At 49.4% G+C, this 18637-nt stretch overlaps 1 protein-coding gene and 1 pseudogene across 1 annotated transcript; both read left to right on the forward strand.

Annotated features, from left to right (window-relative positions):
* The first annotated feature begins 2324 nt into the window (after positions 1-2324).
* On the forward strand, positions 2325-3888 carry LOC123098924 (aspartic proteinase nepenthesin-1). Its single transcript, XM_044520997.1, has one exon. It carries the CDS (start codon positions 2366-2368, stop codon positions 3719-3721), a length of 1356 nt encoding a protein of 451 aa, XP_044376932.1. The 5' UTR covers positions 2325-2365; the 3' UTR covers positions 3722-3888.
* A 1686-nt stretch (positions 3889-5574) lies between these two features.
* Positions 5575-18637, forward strand: part of LOC123097121 (aspartic proteinase nepenthesin-1-like) — an 88256-nt pseudogene continuing 75193 nt past the window's right edge.

Below are 18637 nucleotides of genomic sequence, written 5' to 3' on the forward strand. Positions count from 1 at the left end.
GCCGCACGATTAATACCTGAGATTCGGAGGTGGTGCGCATAATAAGGTGCTTAGAAAACCAGAAGACAAACACGTAGGACGGTGGCAGCAGCGTCGGTGCTCACAAGAAGATGTGCCATATGAAGTGGGGGTGGGAACAATCATGTAGTTCATCACCACCAGGTAGTGCCGCCTCTTTTCTGCTGAAAAGACCGCGAACGTACGATGAAATCGACACGAGACACACCGACAAAGTAGCACGACAGCAGCAGCGGCATCATCGTGAAATGGACGAGCACCGGAATTCTCTGGTAATGTCATGCTCGGCGGGCTTAAAGCCTAGACGCATGCATGTAGGCACCAAGTTCTGTGCCCTGCCGTGCCATCTTCATCTTCATCTTCAGTAGGTCGGAAACGCTGGCGCACAAGTTAATCACGGAAACAAATAGCAGGCGTCGTGTTTAAAATAAAACAGAAGCACTGTCCACGGCAGCCTGACGTTTCAGGCACGTCAGCTGGGGATCCGTTCCTGCTGCAACAGTTGAGGGTCATGCCATAGATAATACTCCCTTCGTCCCGGTGTATAACTCATTCAAGTAGCTCTGGGTCATCGATTTGAAGAATTAAATATGTGTTTTATGTCATGAAAAGTATATTATTAGATTTCTACACAGATGTAGTTTCTAAATATATATTTTTTATCATCACATATAATACATATTTAGATAGTTAAATTGTCAACCTAGAACTATGTGAATGACTTATACACTGAGACGGAGATAGTAGTAGATTGATCATCCGAGGTTGTCCATCGTGGTCCCAGCACTGACCACGGTACCTAAATATTCCTTTGACAACGGTTCACACAGAACCTTGACAGTGACGTAATTAAGATGTGGTTCAGCAACCACATAGTGCATGTGGTAAGCAACCTCAGAACAAGACAGTGTCAACAAAAAAGGTGTGGTTCAGCATGCAGGATAATATATCATCTACAAGAGAGTGTTTACACGTGTGGGACTTTCCTTTTTATGTGTGAGTTGATGGTGCTAATCAGCTAATCCAATGTTAGATTTCCCTAATCATCGCGTGAATCTCAACGCGAAGGCATCATATGTCTCAGAGTATTGACCTAAAACATAAGAAAAATTCAAATCATTCTCCCTCCGACGATTCGGACTCGCCGGTGGCCAGAGTCGAGATCCGCAACCAGCAACAAGGAAGTCGATGGAAACAACAGAGTAATGTGCTCCTACCACCGGACTCCACATGGCACGTATGCATGAATCCCTCTTTCCCGGCACGCCATGGGCAGCGTTTCCTCCCATATACACCTCCTTGTTGATGCGCACCGTCGAGGAACTCTAAGCCACCGGACTCGAAGCGGAGGGTGGACACATTGCGTTCCGACAAACATTATTTCTGAAAAGGGAATTTATTGATTTAATAATCATATCAAGGTGATACAACCACACTTAGTGTAAACACAACCTCTGCAAAGTGAGAATCACTTGCCCCAACACGTCCACACAAAAACAAGCATTCGAGTGAAATGTGACAAATGTACATGACTTATCCCAATAAGCCTTGATGAACGCAACCACATTAACAACATAAAATGGGAGTATCTGAGTGGTGCAATGGCCACCATGAGAGTGGGGAGCCCTTCCTCCTTGGCTTTCTTAAATAGAGCACACAAAAGATCCATCACGATGATCAGGGGCGGAGGCAAGACTGGCCAGGCCCGAGCCGGCCTCACTGTACTGTAGCTACAAGCGTTGAACAGTGTTGTCGAAAGCCTGCATGCTATCGTCGCGCCCCAGGTTGCAGCTCGGTGTGCCCGGGGCTTGTCTCCGCCCATGATGGTGATAAAAATCATCGAGGACAGGGCATCACCCTACCAGAGCCCATGAGCATCTAGCAATGGTCTACGAAACGGAATTAGGCCTTAGCCTTTGATCTAAAGAAAACCTCCTTTTGACAAAAGCCATCTAACAGTATTGAGTAGTAGAATTCGAGTGTCTATTTTTGTGCATACACGAGTACCCCTGCCGTGAATTCAGGGTGTGTGGATGTCAATTTCTTCAAATAAGAACACAAAAAATCAGTGGATGTCGGTTTAGTGCGCATGCGCTTGAATGGGTATTCTTCGGATCGTCTTTTTAAAGGGAATTAATCTTCGAATCTTGGAGCAACAATGATACATGATTCGCAAATAAAAGAAAATAGAAAGTGGCATGGATAATTATGTGGTTATATACGTTTTGATGGATCTTTTTGCAAAGTTGACTTGCACGCCGTCGCTATATAACTCCAACTCAACAACATCCTAGTCCTCAGCGAAGAACATTGTCATCCACTGCTCAACGGTGTGAGCGTGTGCACGATGAAGCACATGATAGCGTTGCAGCTTTTACCCTACGTTCTCTTCCTAACGGTCTTGCTAGCCATGTCGGCGACCAGCCACGCGGCGGCCCTGCGTCTCGACCTCACGCACGCCGACAGCGGCCGCGGCTTCACCAGGGGCGAGCTCCTCCGCCGGATGGCCGCTCGGTCACGTGCCCGCATAAACAGCCGGTGGTCACCACCCGGCCGTGGCGCCAACGCCCACGCGGTGACGGTGCCCGCGGCCCGCGGCACCGTCGGCAAAGAGGACTTTAACTCCGAGTACCTCATCCACTTTGGCATCGGCACGCCGCGCCCGCAGCATGTGGCGCTGACGCTCGACACCGGCAGCGACCTCATCTGGACGCAGTGCTTCTGCCAGGTCTGCTTCCCGCAGCCGTTCCCAGAGCTGGACACCTCCGCCTCCGGCACAGCCCACGGCGTCTCCTGCTTCGACCCCCTGTGCGCGCAGGGGGGCTTCTCGCTCTCCGGGTGCGCCGTCGGCGACAACTCCTGCTTCTACACCGACTCCTACGGTGACAACTCGGTCACGACGGGGAAGCTGTACGAAGACACCTTCACCTTCCAACAGGCGCCCAACGGCAAGGCCGCCGTCGTGCCCAACCTCCGCTTTGGTTGCGGCATGTTCAACACCGGCAACTTCGGATCAAACGAGTCCGGCATCGCCGGCTTCGGCCGCGGGGCATTGTCTCTGCCGTCACAACTCAAGATCGGCAGGTTCTCCCACTGCTTCACCACCATCGTGGAGTCCAGGCCCAGCCCCGCGTTCCTGGGCACGCCGGACAACCTCGAAGCGCATTCCACGGGGCCCATCCAATCCACGCCGTTGGTGCGAAACCCCGAATCCAATCACTACTACCTTTCGCTCAAGGGCATCACCGTGGGCAAGAGGCGGCTGCCGTTCGACGCGTCGGCGTTCGCGCTCAAGGGCGACGGCTCCGGCGGGACGATCATCGACTCCGGCTCGGCCCTGACGAGCGTCCCGGAGGCCGTGTACCAGAGCCTCGTGGAGGCGTTCGAGTCGCAGGTGCCGCTGCCTGTCAACAAAAACAACACCGACGAGCACGATGGCTTGCTGTGCTTCACCGTCTCGCCGAAGAAGAAGGAGACCGCCATGCCGAAGCTGATCCTCCACCTGGAGGGCGCGGAGTGGGAGCTTCCACGGGAGAACTACGTGCTGTACACCGAGGAGGACGGGCTGTGCGTGGTGATAAGTTCCGCGGGCGAGGACAGCAGGTCGCTCATCGGCAACTTCCAGCAGCAGAACACGCACATCATCTACGACCTGGAGCACAATATGTTGGTGTTCGTGCCCGCGCGCTGCGACAAGCTGTGATACGGATATGGCAACACGTGTATTGTGTATCGTTCTACGTACGTACGTACGTATGTACTGGTCACATTGTTTATCGATACTACTAAGAACGCGTGAAAAGGAACACCCGTTCTCTATGTACTAGTGCTAAATAAACAAGGTGAGAAACTATGAAAAGTATTTGTTTATACCTAGTCTGATATGAAAAATTTGTAGACATATCACAAGCGATAGATTCCTGGTACATGTTTCTACTTGTACTGAATATTGAGTGCGCCAACACCGCGTTCGATGTGCGATTTTCTCTTGATAATGCGAGAGAATGCCTGCATCCCAAGATATACACAACCTAATCATTCGTGGTTCAAAACATAAAGAAGCACACAATAATAAGCTTACAAACACACTGAAAACTCTGTACCATGCAACCGGCAATGCTACAATGCTACACCTATGTAACCATCAATCCTAAACTAACGTAATAGCTTAGGTGGCCTTTTTCAGTTGGAGGAAATCAGGGAAGGAGGCCGGGGTGGAGAGATTAGTTAGGCAAGTTACGATAAGAGTACGTAGATTTTCCGCCACCCACGCCAGAAGATAAAACCTCCGTCCGGTTATACGGAATATGTTGACAGATGTGACAAGGAGATGTGAAAAGAGCATGAAATGCGGAATAAAAGAAGTCCAATGTCCATGTCGCACTCCCAGCCCCACTGAATTTGAGACACTCCTATGTGGTGAGCAAAAGGTGATTAGGACGGTGGCAGCATCAAGTTCACAAGGATATGTACCAGCTGGCCATATGGAACAGTTTTAAGAACAATCATCTCGTTTCCCACCGGGCAGTGCCTCTTTTCCGTTGAAAAGACTGCAAACATACCACGAAATCGACACGAGACACACCGACAAAGTAGCCCGGCAACAGCATCAGCGGCATCCTGAAATGGACGAGCACCAGCGTACTCACTGCTCATCGACCAAACATGAAAACCACATTATCTTATAGCATCATTGTCCACGGATAGGGATAGGCCGGCTAGGCTTAAAGCCTAGGTGCAGGCACTAAGTTCTGTGCCCAATGTGCCATTGATGGTGCCTTTGCCATCTTCAGAGGTTTTTTTTTTTTTTTTTTTTTTGCGGGTGATCTTCAGAGCTTGTTGATGCAGCACAAGCATGAGAGCGCGAAAAGAAGATGAGCAGCGGTCCACTGAGCATCTGCCCTTATTGTATCTCGAATGTGAGGTCGAATCTGATCCTGAATTTAGCAAAAGCAAGTAGTACTTAGTACTTCCTCCATAAATAAACATAAGAGTGTTTAGATCACTACAAATCCTTTCAGGTTGTTTTCCAGATACTACCCTGATTTTCCTTGTCTGGATGAGAGGTATTACCAGTTTCAGATTCACTCTATCGGTAACCAGTAGGCAGCGGTCAATTGTACGACGGACTATTTCATTGTGGAATTCTGAAATAAAGTACCCTTTTTAAGTATTCCCTCCGTTCCTAAATGTAAGTCTTTTTAGACATTTTAAATGGACAACAACATACAGATGTATGTAGACATATTTTACAGTGTAGATTCACTTATTTTGCTTCGTATGTAGTTATTTGTTAGAATCTCTAGAAAAACTTATATTTAGGAACGGAGGGAGTACATGCCAATCTAGTTATCCACCTCTCCCATATCTATGCTTTTTTTAATCGTAATTTCACTTGGGTTACCAGGGCATGTAGGACACACAAAGAGGAACCAACAGAGCTCTTTTGCTTCCATTATCTAAGCCAGCATGGCAGCGTAGCCACAGGACGAGACATTGCTGCCACCGCATAGACCACCGACTGCTGATGAATCATAGACTGTCGGAGAAGAGAGAATGGAGATTACAATCCAAAAGTTGTCGGGTAGTTGTTTGTTCCGCGCTAGGGCGACCCGGGCGACGCTCAAAAACCTAGCCACCGCCGGCGCGCACTCCCTCCTCTCCTCCCTCCGCCGCGGGGGACGCCGCCGGCCTAAGCCCGGGGCCGACGGCGGTGGCGGAGGACATCGCCTCTCTCCCGCGTCTCTGGAGTTGTGCGCGGCCCCGAGTCGTATGGAGGCGCACCCGATCCGATCAGCACGACGGCGATTGCTGCGGCACGGCGGCGGAGACGATGGCTGCGGCGCGGCGGCCAGCCCTGTTCGGGCGGCGGCGGCGCTGCTAGGTCTGCTTCCAGCAGCCGTTCCCGGAGCTAGACACCTCCGCCTTCGGCACAACCCGTGGCGTCTCCTGCTTCGACCCCCGCTGTGTGTAGGGGGCTTCTCGCTCTCCGGGTGCGCCGTCGGCGACAACTCCTGCTTCTACACCGACTCCTACGACGACAACTCGATCATGACGGGGAAGATGTACGAAGACACCTTCACCTTCCAGCAGGCGCCCAATGGCAAGGTCGCCGTCGAGCCCAACCTCCGCTTTGGTTGCGGCATGTTCAACTCCGGCAACTTCGGATCAAACGAGTCCGGCATTGCCGGCTTCGGCTGCGGGGTATTGTCTCTGCCGTCATAGCTCAAGGTCGGCAGGTTCTCACACTACTTCACCACCATCGTGGATTCCAGGCCCAGCACCGCGTTCCTGGGCACGTCGGACAACCTCGAAGCGCAGGCCACGGGGCGTCTCCAATCCACCCCATTGGTGCGAAACCCCGAATCCAATCACTACTACCTTTTGCTCAAAGGCATCACCGTTGGCAAGATGCGGCAGCCGTTCGACGCGGCGGCTTTCGCGCTCAAGGGCGACGGCTTCGGCGGGACAATCATCGACTCCAGCTCGTCCCTGACGAGCATCCCGGAGGCCTTGTACCGGAGCCTCGTGGAGGCGTTCAAGTCGCAGGTTTTTTTTTTCTTTTGGAAAAGGAGGCTTGCCCCGGCCTCTGCATCTGAAAGATGCATGCGGCCGTATTATTAAAAATTTAAAAAAAACATAGTCTTAGATCCATTACAGCTCGCAAACGGAGCAAGAAAAGAAAAATAAAAACTCATTGCCACAACTGGCAGGATAATAGGACAAGATCACTAAACGCCTATCCTATTATGAGACCGCCATCCAAACCGGTTGAAGATAGCCCGTGCTACCATCTTCCACTGGTTGCACCCAGTAACCAAAGGCTCCCTGGATTCTGTAGGAGTGAGTAAGGACCATGTACGGATACAATGCCGTAGCTCTGAAGATAACCTGCAAGAAAGTTAAAATATGTTGTTAAAGATCATATCGTTTCTGCAATTCCATATAGCTCAAATAAGCTCACATATTCCAATCTGAATACGAGCCGCAGTGAAAAGGCCTACTCTAGCTAGCCACGTCCCAAATAACGCTTCAATGCTAACAGGACGTGTAATGTTAAAGGCTATATGTATCGTTCGTCAAAGTAATTTCGCGAGAGGACAATCTACGAATAGGTGTCGTATTGTTTCGTCATGATCACAAAAACAACATCGTGGAATACCTACCCAATGTCGCTTTAGTAAATTATCTTTGGTAAAGGTCACTTGCTTGTGGACAAACCATATGAAAAATTTGATACGCAAGGGAACCTTAATTTTCCAAATATGTATGGATCTCGGGATTGAGACAGAATTAATTAGATCCATGTATATAGATTTGACCGTGAACACTGTTGGAAATATGCCCTAGAGGCAATAGTAAAATGGTTATTATTATATTTCCTTGTTCATGATAATTGTCTATTGTTCATGCTATAATTGTATTAACCGGAAACCGTAATACATGTGTGAATACATAGACCACAACATGTCCCTAGTAAGCCTCTAGTTGACTAGCTCGTTGATCAATAGATGGTTATGGTTTCCTGACCATGGACATTGGATGTCGTTGATAACGGGATCACATCATTAGGAGAATGATGTGATGGACAAGACCCAATCCTAAGCATAGCACAAGATCGTGTAGTTCGTTTGCTAGAGCTTTTCTAATGTCAAGTATCATTTCCTTAGACCATGAGATTGTGCAACTCCCGGATACCGTAGGAGTGCTTTGGGTGTATCAAACGTCACAACGTAACTGGGTGGCCTTAAAGGTGCACTACAGGTATCTCCGAAAGTGTCTGTTGGGTTGGCACGAATCGAGACCAGGATTTGTCACTCCGTATGACGGAGAGGTATCTCTGGGCCCACTCGGTAATGCATCATCATAATGAGCTCAATCTGACTAAGGAGTTAGCCACGGGATCATGCGTTACGGAACGAGTAAAGAGACTTGCCGGTAACGAGATTGAACGAGGTATGGGGATACCGACGATCGAATCTCGGGCAAGTAACATACCAATGGACAAAGGGAATTGTATACGGGATTGATTGAATCCCCGACATCGTGGTTCATCCGATGAGATCATCGTGGAACATGTGGGAACCAATATGGGTATCCAGATCCCGCTATTGGTTATTGACCGGAGAGGTGTATCGGTCATGTCTGCATGGTTCCCGAACCCATAGGGTCTACACACTTAAGGTTCGGTGACGCTAGAGTTGTTATGGAAAATAGTATGTGGTTACCGAAGGTTGTTCGGAGTCCCGGATGAGATCCCGGACGTGACGAGGAACTCCGGAATGGTCTAGAGGTGAAGATTGATATATTGGACGAAGGGTATTGGAGTCCGGAATTGTTCCGGGGGTACCGGGTGATGACCAGCGTGGCCGAAAGGGGTTTCGGAGGCCCCGGCAAGCGTTGGGGGCCTTATGGGCCAAGGGGAGGGGGCACACCAGCCCACTAAGGGGCTATGCGCCCCTCCCACCCCATCTCACGTAACCTGGAGAGGTGGGGGTGCCTCCCCTAGGGCAGCCACCCCTCCCGGCTTGGGGGGCAAGTTTCCTAGGGGTGGGGGCGCCCAAACCCATCTAGGGTTTCCCCTGTGGCCGCCGCCCCTCCCCTAGGGAAACCCTAGGGTGCCTCCTCCCCCCCCTTCCCCATATATATAGTGAGGGAGAGAGAGGGCAGTCGCACCCCCTCCCCTGGCGCAGCTCCTCCCTCCTCCAACACCTTCTCCTCCTCTGTAGTGCTTGGCGAAGCCCTGCAGGAGAACCGCAAGCTCCACCACCACGCCTTCGTGCTACCGGAGCTCTCCCTCAACTTCTCCTCTCCCCTTGCTGGATCAAGAAGGAGGAGACGTCCCCGGGCTGTACGTGTGTTGAACGCGGAGGCGCCATCCGTTCGGCGCTTGGATCAGATCATCCGCGATTTGAATCGCCGCAAGTACGACTCCATCAACCGCGTTCTTGTAACGCTTCCGCTTAGCGATCTTCAAGGGTATGAAGATGCACTCCCTCTCTCTCGTTGCTAGAATCTCCTAGATTGAACTTGGTGACACGTAGGAAAATTTTGGATTATTACTTCGTTCCCCAACAGTGGCATCATGAGCTAGGTCTATGCGTAGATTCTATGCATGAGTAGAACACAAATTAGTTGTGGGCGATGATTTGATCAATTTGCTTACCGTTACTATTCTTATCTTGATTCGGCGGCATTGTGGGATGAAGCAGCCTGGACCGACCTTACACGTATGCTTACGTGAGACTGGTTCCACCGACTGACATGCACTTGATGCATAAGGTGGCTAGCGGGTGTCTGTCTCTCCCACTTTAGTCGGATCGGATTCGATGAAAAGGGTCCTTATGAAGGGTAAATAGCAATTGGCATATCACCGTTGTGGCTTTTGCGTTGGTAAGAAACGTTCTTGCTAGAAACCCATAGCAGCCACGTAAAATATGCAATAACAATTAGAGGACGTCTAACTTGTTTTTGCAGGGTATGCTGTGTGATGTGATATGACCAAAAGGATGTGATGAATGATATATGTGATGTATGAGATTGATCATGTTCTTGTAATAGGAATCACGACTTGCATGTCGATGAGTATGACAACCGGCAGGAGCCATAGGAGTTGTCTTAATTTATTGTATGACCTACGAGTCAATGAAAACGCCATGTAATTACTTTACTTCATTGCTAACCGTTAGCCATAGTAGTAGAAGTAATAGTTGGCGAGACAACTTCATGAAGACACGATGATGGAGATCATGGTGTCATGCCGGTAACAATGATGATCATGCCGCGCCTCGAAGATGGAGATCAAAAGCGCAAGATGATATTGGCCATATCATGTCACTTTATGATTTGCATGTGATGTTTGTCATGTTTACATCTTATTTTCTTAGAACGACGGTAGCATAAATAAGATGATCCCTCACTAAAATTTCAAGAGATGTGTTCCCCCCTAACTGTGCACCATTGCGAAGGTACGTTGTTTTGAAGCACCATGTGATGATCGGATGTGATAGATTCTAACGTTCGCATACAACGGGTGTAAGCCAGATTTACACATGCGAAACACTTAGGTTGACTTGACGAGCCTAGCATGTACAGACATGGCCTCAGAACACAAGAGACCAAAAGGTCGAACATGAGTCGTATAGTAGATGCGATCAACATGGAGATGTTCATCGTTGATGACTAGTCCGTCTCACGTGATGATCGGACACGGCCTAGTCGATTCGGATCATGTATCACTTAGATGACTAGAGGGATGTCTATCTGAGTGGGAGTTCATTAAATAATTTGATTAGATGAACTTAATTATCATGAACATAGTCTAAATTGTCAAATTATGTTGTGGATTAATAGCTCGCGCTTTAGCTCCTTGTTTTAATACGTTCCTAGAGAAAGACTAAGTTGAAAGATATTGTAAGCAATTGTGCGGACTAGGGCCGTAGTCTGAGGATTGTCCTCACTGCTACACAGAAGGCTTTTGTCCTTGATGCACCGCTCGGTGTGCCAACCCCTCTGGCGTCGTCTGTGGATGTTGTGAACATCTGGCAGACACGTTCTAATGACTACCTGATAGTTTAGTGCGCCATGCTTTACGGCTTAGAGTCGGGGCTCCAAAAGCGTTTTGAACTCCATGGAACATATGAGATGTTCCAAGAGCTGAAATTGGTATTTCAGGCTCATGCTCGTGTTGATAGGTTTGAGACCTCTGACAAGATCTTTGCCTACAAGATGGAGGAGAATAGCTCAGCTAGTGAGCATGTGCTCAGAATGTCTGGGTACTTCAATCGCTTGAATCAAGTGGGAGTTAATCTTCCAGATAAGAGAGTGGTGAACAAAGTTCTCCAGTCACTATCACCAAGCTACTAGAGTTTTGTGATGAACTATAACATGCAAGGGAAGATGATCCCAGAGCTGTTCGTCGTGCTTAAGGCCGTGAAGGTAGAAATTAAGAAGGAGCATCAAGTGTTGATGGTTAACAAGACCACTGGTTTCAAAGAAGGGCAAGGGCAGAAGGGAAACTTCATGAATGGCAAGCCGGTTGCCGCTCCAATGAAGAAACCCAAGAACCCAAACCCGAGACGAAGTGCTTCTATTAGGGGAACGGTCACTGGTAGTGGAACTGCCTCAAATACTTGGTAGATAAGAAGGCTGGCAACTTCAACAAAAGTATATTTGATATATGTGTTGTCGATGTGTACCTTACTAGTACTCCTAGTAGCACATGGGTATTAGATACCGGTTCAGTTGCTAATATTGGTAACTCGAAACAAAAGCTACGGAATAAACGGAGACTAGCTAAGGGCGAGGTGACGATATGTGTTGGAAGTGTTTCCAAGGATGATATGATCACCATCGCACGCTCCCTCTACCTTCGGGATTAGTGTTGAACCTAGATAAATGTTGTTTGCATTGGTGTCTGCGTTGAGCATGAACATGATTAGATCATGTTTATTGCAATACGGTTATTCATTTAAGTCAAAGAATAATGGTTATTCTGTTTACATGAATAATACCTTCTATGGTAATGCACCCAATGCGAATGGTTTATTGAATCTCGGTCGTAGTGATACACATGTTCATAACATTAATGCCAAAAGATGTAGAGTTGATAATGATAGTACCACTTTCTTGTGGCACTACCGCTTAGGTCATATTGGTGTAAAGCGCATGAAGAACCTCCATGCTAATGGACTTTTGGAGTCACTTGATTTTGAACCACCTGACACATGCGAACCATGCCTCATAGGCACGATGACTAAAACCCCGTTTTCTGGAACAATGGAACGGGCAAGTGACTTGTTGGAAATCACACATGCTGATGTGTGCGGTCCGATGAGTGTTGACGCTGACGCATGCAGTGGATATCGTTATGTTCTCACCTTCACCGATGAATGGAGTAGATATGGGTATATTTACTTAATGAAGCATAAGTCTGAAACGTTTGAAAAGTTCAAGCAATTTCAGAGTGAAGTTGAGAATCATCATAACAAGAAGATCAAGTTCCTACGATCTGATCAAGGGGAGAGTATCTGAGTTATGAGTTTGGCAATCACTAAAGACAAGGTGGAATCGGTTCACAGTTGACGCCACCTGGAACACCATAGCGTAATGGTGTGTCCAAACGTCGTAGTCGCACCCTATTGGATATGGTGCGATCTATGATGTCTCTTACCGATCTACCCCTATCATTTTGGGGTTATGCATTAGAGACAATTACATTCACTTTAAATAGGGCACCATCTAAGTCCGTGGAGACGACACCGTATGAACTATGGTTTGGCAAGAAACCTAAGTTGTTGTTTCTTAAGGTTTGGGGCTATGATGCTTATGTCGATAGGCTTCGGCCATAAAAGCTCGAACCCAAAGCGGAAAATTGTGTCTTCATAGAATACCCAAACAAGACGATTGGGTATACCTTCTATCTCAGATCTGAGGGCAAAGTGTTTGTCGCTAGGAACATGTCCTTTCTCGAGAAAGAGTTTCTCTCTAAAGAATTGAGTGGGAGGAAGATAGAACTTGATGAGGTTGTTGAACCTTTACTTCAACCAGAGAGTAGCGCAGCATAGAAAGATGTTTCTGTGGCACCTACCTCAGTTGAAGAGAAAGCTAATGATGATGATCATGGAGCTTCAGATCAAGTTACTATCGAACCTCATAGGTCGACAAGGGTGTGTACAACATCTGAGTGTATCCCTGTCTTAAAGGTCATGTTGTTGGACAACGATGAACCTATGAGCCATGGAGAAGCGATGGTGGGCCCGGATTCCAACAAATGGCTGGAAGCCATGAAATCCGAGATAGGATCCATGTATGAGAACAAAGTATGGAGTTTGCTGGACTTGCCTGATGATCGGCAAGCCATTGAGAATAAATGGATCTTTAAGAAGAAGTCAGACGCTGATGGTAATGTCACCATTTATGAAGCTCGACTTGTCTCAAAGAAGTTTCCAACAAGTTCAAGGAGTTGACTGTGATGAGACTTTCTCAATCATAGCGATGCTAAAGTCTGTTAGAATTATGTTAGCAGTTGCTGCATTTTCATTTACGAAATCTGGCAGATGGATGTCAAAACAAAGTTTCCTTGACGGTTTCCGTGAGGAAAGGCTGTATGTGATACAACCAGAAGGTTTTGTCAATCCTAAGGATCCTAAAAGGTATGCAAACTCCAGCGATCCTTCTATGGACTGGAGCAAGCATCTTGGAGTTGGAACATATTCTTTGATGAGGTGATCAAAGTTTTTGGGTTTATACAAAGTTTGCAAGAAACTTGTATTTGCAAGAAAGTGAGTGGGAGCACTACGACATTTCTGATAAGTATATGTCGATGACATATTGTTGATCGGAAATGATGTAGAATTTCTGGAAAGCATAAAGGGTTGTTTGAATGGAGTTTTTCAAAGGAAGACCTGGGTAAAACTGCTTACATATTGGGTATCAAGATCTATAGAGATAGATCAAGACGCCTGATAAGACTTTCACAGAGCACATACCTTGACATGATTTTGAAGGAGTTCAAAATGGATCAGTCAAAGAAGGAGTTCTTGCCTGCGTTGTAAGGTGTGAAGTTAAGACTTGAAGCTCGACCACGGCAGAAGAAAGAGGAAGGACGAAAGTCGTCCCCCATGCCTTAGCCATAGGCTCTATATGATATGCCATACTGTGTACCGCGATGTGCCTTGCCACGTGACTGGCAAGGGGGTATAAGAGTGATCCAGGAGTGGATCATTGGACAGCAGTAAAAATTGTCCTTGGGAATAAGGAAATGTTTCTCGATTATGGAGGTCATGAAGAGTTCGGCGTAAAGGGTTACGTCGATGCAAGCTTTAACACCTATCCGGATGACTCTAAGTAGCAAACCGGATACGTATAGTGGAGCAGCCATTTGGAATAGCTCCAAGTGGAGTATAGTAGCAACATCTACAATATGAAATAGATATTTGCGAAGAACACACGGATCTGAATGTTGCAGACCCGTTGACTAAAACCTCTCTCGTAAGCATAACATGCTCAAACCTTAGAACTCATTGAGTGTTAATCACATGGTGATGTGAACTAGATTATTGACTCTAGTAAACTCTTGGGTGTTAATCACATGGTGATGTGAACTAGATTATTGACTAGTAAACTCTTTGGGTGTTAGCCACATGGCGATGTGAACTGTGAGTGTTAATCACATGGTGATGCACTAGTAAAAAAAGACACATCTGTGACATTTTGGGCCGAACGAAATTTTTTTCTGTCATACATATGACACTTCTATGACGATAATTGTGAAAAAACCCGGTATCATCATAGATGTGCTGGGCTCCTACTTCTATGACAAAAAATCATGACAGAAAATGGGCTTTTCATCCTGGGCGGGCCGGAGACGCAGCTGCATGACATTCTTTGGGCCGTCCATGACGGAAAAAACCGTGGTAGAAGCAAGGGCGAGGAAAATTTCGGGGAGTTCCCGGTTATGGTGGGAGGTTGGGGGCCGAGCGATGCGCGTTTCTCTCGTACACGTACGCGCGTGTGTGCGAGGCGTTGGCTCTAACTGAACCGGAGCGAGGCATTGGGCTCTAACTGAACCCGAGCGATTACACTGCAGGCTATGCGTTACTGAACCCGAGCGATCGATCGATGGCTGTTAACTGAACCCGATCGAGCGATTCCTTTGCTACTGCTGCTAACTGAAGCCGATCGATGCTGCCTCTGGGATGAACAGTGAGCATTGCGGGGGGGGGGGGTTGGATGAACAGTGAGCGGTGGCGTTGCCTCTGGAGGAACAGGACCCCGTGGTGTGGAGGGCTGGATGAACAGTAGACGGTGGAGGGGTGCCCGTGGAGGGGTGGTTGAACAGGACCCCGTGGTGCGGAGGGCTGGATGAACAGTAGACGGTGGAGGGGTGCCCGTGGAGGGGTGGTTGAACAGTAGCCAGTGGAGTAGCGCGCGGTGGCGGCTGGATGAACAGGAGCCCGTGGAGGCTGGAGGAGGTCGACGGTAGCCCGTGGAGGCTGGAGGAGGTCGACGGTGGAGATGAACAGTAACCTGTGGAGTCCCGTTTTGCGGTACGCCACACCCCTCCCAATGAACAGGACCCCCGTTTCGACCGTAGGAGGTCCGTTTCGTCCGTTTTGCGGTACGCCACACCCCTCCCGATCAACAGGATCCCCGTTTCGACCGTAGGAGGTCCGTTTCGTCCGTTTTGCGGTACGCCACACCCCTCCCGATCAACAGGACCCCCGTTTCGACCGTAGGAGGTCCGTTTCGTCCGTTTTGCGGTACGCCAGACCCCTCCCGATGAACAGGATCCCGTTTCGAACGTGGCCGGTTGAACACAAGGCCGTTTCCTCCGTTCTGCGGTACGCCAGGCCTCGTTTCCATTGCCTGTTCCGTCCAAGCCCTCCTGATGAACACGACCACGCATTCCATTCCGACCCAGCCGGTTGGCTCCCACGCATTCTGTTGCCTCCCGATGAACACGACGCATTTCGTTGCCTCCCCATGAACACGACGCATTCCGTTGCCTCCCCATGAACACGACGACGACGCTGTTTCTCCGTTCCGACCCAGCCATGTCAACGAGCCCTCGCCGTACGTATGTGCGAGTAGGCGTTCGAGACCCCGCCCGTATGTACACATACGTGGCCGTATTTTCTTTCTTGCACCCTGGCCGCTGTACGTACGTGTACATGCTACGTGCGCGCCTCTACTACGACACGTGCGCGCCTCTACATCCACCAGTATATATGTACCTACACGTTCGCGACCAGAATGACAACGCTACGTATGCTTCGACCAGGTGGGTCCCGACTGTCAGGCACTTCCTTGCGTGCGAAGATGTAGCTGGTGGGTCCCAGCAGTCAGGGGGCGAATCGTTTTGTTTTTTTGCCCGGACGCACTTCCTTGCGTGCGAAGGTGTAGCTGGTGGGTCCCAGCAGTCAGGGGGCAAACGTTTTTTTCACGAAATACGGTGGCCTGTCCGGTGGGTCCCCCCTGTCAGGTGGAGTAATAATTATTTTGCGCGTAATAAGGAGGCACTTCCTTGCTGCGGCCGTGGACCCAGCTGTCAGCGTCTCCACGCACAGTACTCTTCCGATGGAAGTCGGTCGTTGACCACATTGACCACGCCGCGCCGAGATCACCACGGCGGTGGACGACGGCGAGGCCTAGGAAGGGGACGACACGGAGGCAGGGAAGACTCGGCAGTTGTTTCCCACGCGGAGGGGAGTACGACTCTACGAGGGTTTACTGGTTCGTCTGCCGTCGCCGGAGAATAACAGCAGGTGTGGGTGAGTAGAGGGATGACTAGGCCAGCGATGGGAGTACGGTGGGGCGGTGAGGCCTGCACGGCAGCACAGCCGGCCGCGGGGAGGAGGGAGCAGGCAGTCCCGCCGGCGCTTGTTGGAGCGGCTGGAGCAGGAAGAGCAGAGATTGAAGCAGCACGACGGCCGTTGGATGGACTTCCAACAGTCAGTGCTTGTGCATCAACCTTTTTTTAGGAAAGCCTCAAATCTGTGGAAAACAGCATACAGCCCATCTGCCATTATTTCTAATAATTTACAGCCCATTTGCTAATTCTTAAGGTTTTTTTTGGAGCCCATATTCTTTTCGTTAGCATTACAGCCCATATTGTGGCCATGGTTAAAAAATTATATGAAATTTTGCATATTTCGGTGCGGTCCGAACTGTTTTTAATACCGAAATTTTGACTCACATTCAAACTGATTTTAAAAATAAATGTATATCAATATAAAATCCAACAAATTCTCCACGCATAAAAATTAATGTAATTTAAAATCTTGAAATGAAAAAAAAGATATTTGAAACTAATTGCCGGTTTGATGTGTTTTAAAAATGTGCAACCCATTTCTCATTACTGATGGGCCATTTTCTAGGCCAGTCGAATGAAAGCTCTCCTCGTCTTGAAAGATTTGCAGCCCAACAGGCCTGACAAAGCGACTTACTTAGCAAATCACAAAAAACTGGGCTGTGGCCGTGGACCCAGCTGTCAGCCTCTCCACGTACAGTACTCTTCCGATGGAAGTCGTTCCTTGACCATGTTGACCACGCCGCGTGGAGAGCACCACGGCGGTGGACGACGGCGAGGCCTAGGAAGGGGACGATGCGGAGCCGGGGAAGACGCGGCAGTGGAAGCCCGCACGGAGAGGAGTACGAGGGTTCACTGGTTCGGCTGCGGTGTGAGGCTGCCGTCGCCGTAGGGCCTGGCCAGCGGTGGGAATAGTAGGGGGCGGTGAGGCCTCTGCGGCAGCACGGCCGACCACGGGAGGCAGGAGCATGCGGCACGACCGGCGCTGCTTTGGGCGGCTGGAGCAAGAAGACCAGAGGTTGAAGAAGCACTACGGCTATTGGATGGACATCGTACGGTCACTGGAGTTAGAATCGTTCATATTGACTAAGTTGACAAAGCCCTTCGCCCCCGTCAACTTAGTAGGCCCACAAGTCAGCCTCCCACCAAGGTGGGTCCCAGCTAGCTGGGGGAGTATTCATTTTTTTGTGCGTAATAAGGAGGCACTTCCGGTGGGTCCGAGATGACAGCGGGGGAACGTTTTTTTCGCGAAATACGGTGGCCCGTCCGGTGGGTCCCAGCAGTCAGGGGGAAATGATTTTTGTTGCAAAATACTGGTGGCCCGTCCGGTGGGTCCCCGCTGTCAGGTGGAGGAATAATTATTTTCCGCGTAATAAGGAGGCACTTCCTTGCGGCTGCCGTGGACCCAGCTGTCAGCCTCTCCACATACAGTACTCTTCTGATGGAAGTCGGTTGTTGACCACATTGACCACGCCGCGCCGAGAGCACCACGGCGGTGGACGACGGCGAGGCCTAGGAAGGGGACGACGCGGAGCCGGGGAAGACGCGGCAGTGGAAGCCCGCGCGGAGAGGAGTACGAGGGTTCACCGGTTCGGCTGTATGTAAGAATTTCAAAGTTGATTTGGACCAGCTCTCCTTGCCGAGAAAGTTCGATTTTCACATCATCCCCTACCGCAAGATATGATTTTGATTTGAACCTTGACCATCCTTTAGCATCAATCATCATGCGACCATCCTTTGTACTTACGGTATATTGAGCAGGTTCATTCACACCAAGGCTGCGCATGGTAAGAGAAACTTGGCCGCGGTCGCCCGGATTGTTGAACGACTCCCTCGTTGCTCTAGGAATTCTCTGTTTGCAAACAAGAAGACATACCCAAATAGTTAGATCAACACAGTGAATCATGTGAAACAACATGGAAAGAAAAAAGAACGAAGCACTTGGGCGGCCAATGCTTACCAAGAAGGTGGACATGTCGTTTTTGTAAGGACTTTGGTATATGAAGTGCGAACTGCAGCCCAGTCTGTTGCCGGTGCAACTACACGGGCCGGAGCAGATGTAAGTGCAAGTGTTGGTGCAGGTGCCGAAGCCGCTGCTGCTGCCGGAGATGGTGCTCCTTGTAGAGCTGGTGCCGGTGTCGGAGCAGGTGCCGGTGTCGATGCCCGATCCTCCAGTAGATCAGACTGATCCGCTGACACGGTCGGTGCCCAATCCTCAGCTGGATCAGACTGAGCTGCTGCCGCTGTCAGTGCTAGAGCAACTGCCGGTGCTCGATCTGTGCGAGACAGCGGCGATCGTGTCTGGTC

This window comes from Triticum aestivum, chromosome 4D (assembly GCF_018294505.1).
Source record: "Triticum aestivum cultivar Chinese Spring chromosome 4D, IWGSC CS RefSeq v2.1, whole genome shotgun sequence".
Classification (NCBI taxonomy): Eukaryota; Viridiplantae; Streptophyta; class Magnoliopsida; order Poales; family Poaceae; genus Triticum; species Triticum aestivum.

What these genes read in the sequence shown, in the direction of transcription:
- LOC123098924 (XM_044520997.1), top strand. Translation starts at nt 2,366, where the DNA reads ATGAAGCACATGATAGCGTTGCAGCTTTTACCCTACGTTCTCTTCCTA.